General features: G+C 55.7%; 1 protein-coding gene and 1 long non-coding RNA gene across 3 annotated transcripts in view; both read left to right on the forward strand.

Moving 5' to 3' along the window:
- HDAC3 (histone deacetylase 3) overlaps positions 1-2,291 on the forward strand; it is a 23,603-nt gene extending 21,312 nt beyond the window's left edge. For both annotated transcript variants that reach the window (XM_014955804.1, XM_014955803.1), the window contains exons 13-14: positions 156-313; positions 1,166-2,291. In XM_014955804.1, the coding sequence (XP_014811290.1) occupies positions 156-313; positions 1,166-1,235 (228 nt within the window). In that variant the 3' untranslated portion in view covers positions 1,236-2,291. The remainder of the gene's footprint in view (positions 1-155; positions 314-1,165) is intronic.
- Positions 2,292-3,594: 1,303 nt separating this feature from the next.
- The window catches only part of LOC106896069, an 8,291-nt gene continuing 8,116 nt past the window's right edge, over positions 3,595-3,769 (forward strand). The window contains exon 1 of the long non-coding RNA XR_001413568.1: positions 3,595-3,616. This is a non-coding gene — a long non-coding RNA (uncharacterized LOC106896069). The remainder of the gene's footprint in view (positions 3,617-3,769) is intronic.

The following is a 3,769-nucleotide window of genomic DNA, read 5'->3' on the forward strand; positions in this document are numbered from 1 at the left end:
TTTTTTTTTTTTTTTTTTTTTTTTTGTGGTTGGACTCGATGATCTCAGAGGTCCCTTCCAACCACTAAGATTCTGTGATTCTATGGTTGGGTTGATGGCTCTGTGTAGACCTCTGGATCTCACTGCGGTGGTCCCTCTCTGTTTTTTCTCTGCAGTACCTGGATCAGATCAGGCAGACCATATTTGAGAACCTGAAGATGCTGAACCACGCGCCCAGCGTCCAGATCCACGATGTCCCTTCTGACTTGCTCAGCTACGATCGCACAGACGAGCCCGATCCGGAGGAAAGAGGCTCTGAGGAAAACTACAGCAGGTACCAGATCTCCTGCTGGAAAAAACGGGCTCCCCTTTCTGTCCCTGCTGGGACGGGCAGATGATATCCTGGAGCTCATCTGGTCCCTAGAACAGATTCTAAGTCATTTCTGAGTCCCTGGTTTCATAGAATCAAAGAATCATTGAGGTTGGAAGAGACCCTTGGGATCATCGAGTCCAACCATCTCCCCTACTCTACAAAGTCCTCCCCTACACCATGTCCCTCAGCACTGCATCTAAACGGCCCTTCAACACAGCCAGGGATGGTGACTCCACCCCCTCCCTGGGCAGCCTGTTCCAACGCCCGACCACTCTTTCTGTGAAAAATTCCTTCCTAATGTTCAATCTAAACCCACCCTGTTGGAGCTTGAAGCCGTTCCCTCTCGTTCTGTCACTAATTACCTGTGAGAAGAGACCAGCACCAACCTCTCTACAGTGTCCTTTCACGTAGTTGTAGAGGGTGATGAGGTCTCCCCTCAGCCTCCTCTTCCTCATACTAAACAGCCCCAGCTCCTTCAGCTGCTCTTCATATGATTTGTCTTCTAGGCCCTTCACTAGTTTCGTTGCCCTCCTCTGCACTTGCTCCAGCACCTCCAGATCTCTCTTGGATTGAGGTGCCCAAAACTGGACACAACACTCGAGGTGTGGCCTCACCAGTGCTGAGTACAGGGGCACAATCACCTCCCTACTTCATCCAAGGAGTCTCTCTATAGAAATATGCAGTCTCCTCACATAAAACTTCACAGGGTTGTCCAGGTGCAGGGTATCTTCTGACCTGTCACAGTGTGACCTAGATGTTCTTTGTCCCCAAGGGCTCTCCTCACTGATGGTGGTTGTCTTTCTCCCCCACCAGGCCTGAAGCTGCTAACGAGTTTTATGACGGTGACCACGATAACGACAAAGAGAGCGACGTGGAGATCTGAGGGCTCTGTTGTGGGACACTCTGGACTATGGGGGGGGAAGGAGGGGGGCCCCAAACTGGACGCTGGTGCTTGGTGCAGTTGACTGGGCCACGCAGGAGCTAGGCAGCCCTCCCTTGACCTTTGATTGCCAGCAGAACCACCACCACCACCACCGCAGCCTTCTGCTACCTGGGGAGGCAGAGAAACGTGTTCCTTATTCCCCACCACGTGTCACGGTTCCAGTTGTCACCACTCTGGGAAGTCAACGAGTGCCCAAATCTGTGCTGTGTCCTGCCTGGCAGCCTTCAGAGCCTGACCAGGCCTACGGTCTCCTCCTCTCTTCAGCACCAACACCCCGCTCTCCCCGGCCCCCGCTCGGTACCCGCTCGACTCTCCTCTAAAGCCTGCCCTGAGATGCTTCCTGATGTTCCACATCTGATGCTCCACAGCCCAAGGAAAACTGTTCAAAAAGAGACAAGGGAGAGGGGTCTGGAGTGTCTCGATGGAGCAGGATGGGAGAATGGCTGCAGAGCTTAGTCTTGTTGGTTCCCCTCCTGCTCAGTTTTGCCTTCACAACCGAGTACTGCAACCCTTCTGCCGCGCCGGCCCGAAACTCCCCTCTTGTCTTTGTTCTTTGAGAGGCTAAAGTCACTGTGGAGCAGAGGTTTTTGGCTGCCAAGGTCAGCACGTAGTGTGTTCTTGCACCTCTCTAAGGTAGCTTCCAGCTGTGTTTTCCAAGGTCACACCTGGCCCTTCTTGATGCCAGGGAGAGACGGGGGCTGCTCGCTGGGAGCGGACACTGTTCCCTCCTGACTGTGCCCAGGTGGCTCTGCTCGTGGGTGAGGGAAGCTGCTTCCTCCCAACTCCCCTCATCTTCTCCTCCCACGGCAGAGATTTCTCTCGGCCTGTCCCTCAAATCCCAGACTCTGCTGCTCCTTCCCTGGAGTTGTCGTCCTGGTGCCCCTCGTGGTGTGGAATGGGGGAGGCGGGGAGGGGTTTAGCCTCTGTCCCTACCCTTCTGTTTGTTTACTGACGTCTTTAAACATTAAAAGAAGAGGCAGTATTTTTCTTACCCGACCTGTTGTTTGTCTGTTTAATGCTCCTGCTGTTTTGGCTCCTCCCAAGGATGGAGAAGGTTCGTGTCATCCCTGGCAGGGCAGCGGCCTCCACCATCAGAGTCTGACCTCTCTGAGGGAATGGAGGACGAGCTTAAGATCAACCTTAAACCCATCCAGTGCCACCCCCTGCCCTGGGCAGGGACACCTCCCACCACACCAGGTTGCTCCAAGCCCCCTCCAACCTGCCCTTGAACCCCTCCAGGGATGGGGCAGCCACAGCTTCTCTGGGCAACCTGGGCCAGGCTCTCACCACCCTCACACCAAACAAGTTCTTCCCCACATCTCATCTCAATCTTCCCTCTAAGGTCTAAGGCTCTAAGGTCTCCCCGGAGCCTTCTCCAGGCTGAACCCCCCCAACTCCCTCAGCCCCCCCTCCCAGCAGAGGGGCTCCAGCCCTCCCAGTGTCTCCGTGGCCTCCTCTGGCCCCGCTCCAACAGCTCCATGTCCTTCTGCTGAGGACTCCAAAGAAGGACACAGCACTCCACCTGCACTCTGATGTTTGTCAGACCAACATTTATCCCTGGCATCGCCCGGTGCCGGGATAAGACCAGGGTGACCCTGACCACCCCCCTGCACCCACCCTGGTAGCCCAGGTGGGGATCCCATTGGCTGGTGGCCATCCCTCCCCAACACGGAGCCACTGGGAGGCTGCTCCCCAAAACCCTGGATGGGCTGGTAACAACTGCCATCAAACCAGGCCTGATTTAATTATCTGCAGGAAACGTTTGGGAACACACCTTTGTACCACAAGTTCCTCCATGCTGTGTTGCAGCCAGGGATGGACGGTGGGGGGACGGGAGAGACGAGGGCGAAAACGATTTTGGGTGCTAAAACGTGGTTTTTCCTCTCTTGCTGTTTTCCCCTTGTTTTTCCCCTTCTTTTTCCCTTGTTTTTCCCCTTCTTTTCCCCTTCTTTTCCCCTTGTTTTCCCCTTGTTTTTCCCCTTGTTTTTCCTCCCTTGTTTGTTTTCCCCTTGTTTGTTTTCCCCTTGTTTTTCCCTTGTTTGTTTTTCCCTTGTTTGTTTTCCCCTTCTTTTCCCCTTCTTTTCTCCTTGTTTCTTTTCCCCTTCTTTTCTCCTTGTTTCTTTTCCCCTTCTTTTCCCCTTGTTTTTCTTTCCTTTGCCCCCCCAGCCCATCCTTAGCCCCTCCTGCCTGCGGAGAGAGGACCTGGGAGATGCTCTCCCTGCCCTGGGGAGGGCGGGATGGGCGGGGCCAGGAGTGGGCGGTGCCTCATGAATATTCATGTTCCTGTGTGACGTCGCCTGGGCGCGATCGTGACGGCGGCGGTGAGCGCGGTGGGGCAGGGGGGGTCCCGGTGCCCTGGATCCGGTGTCGCGGTTCCTCCGCCGGGGTGGGATCCCGGGGGGGGAGTCCGGGGTCCCGGTCCCGGTCCCGGGGGGTGACCCGGGGTGGTCCCGGTGTCGCGGTTCCTCCGCCGG

The sequence above is a fragment of the Calidris pugnax genome, unplaced genomic scaffold, assembly GCF_001431845.1.
Source record: "Calidris pugnax isolate Ruff unplaced genomic scaffold, ASM143184v1 scaffold228, whole genome shotgun sequence".
Lineage (NCBI taxonomy): Eukaryota > Metazoa > Chordata > Aves > Charadriiformes > Scolopacidae > Calidris > Calidris pugnax.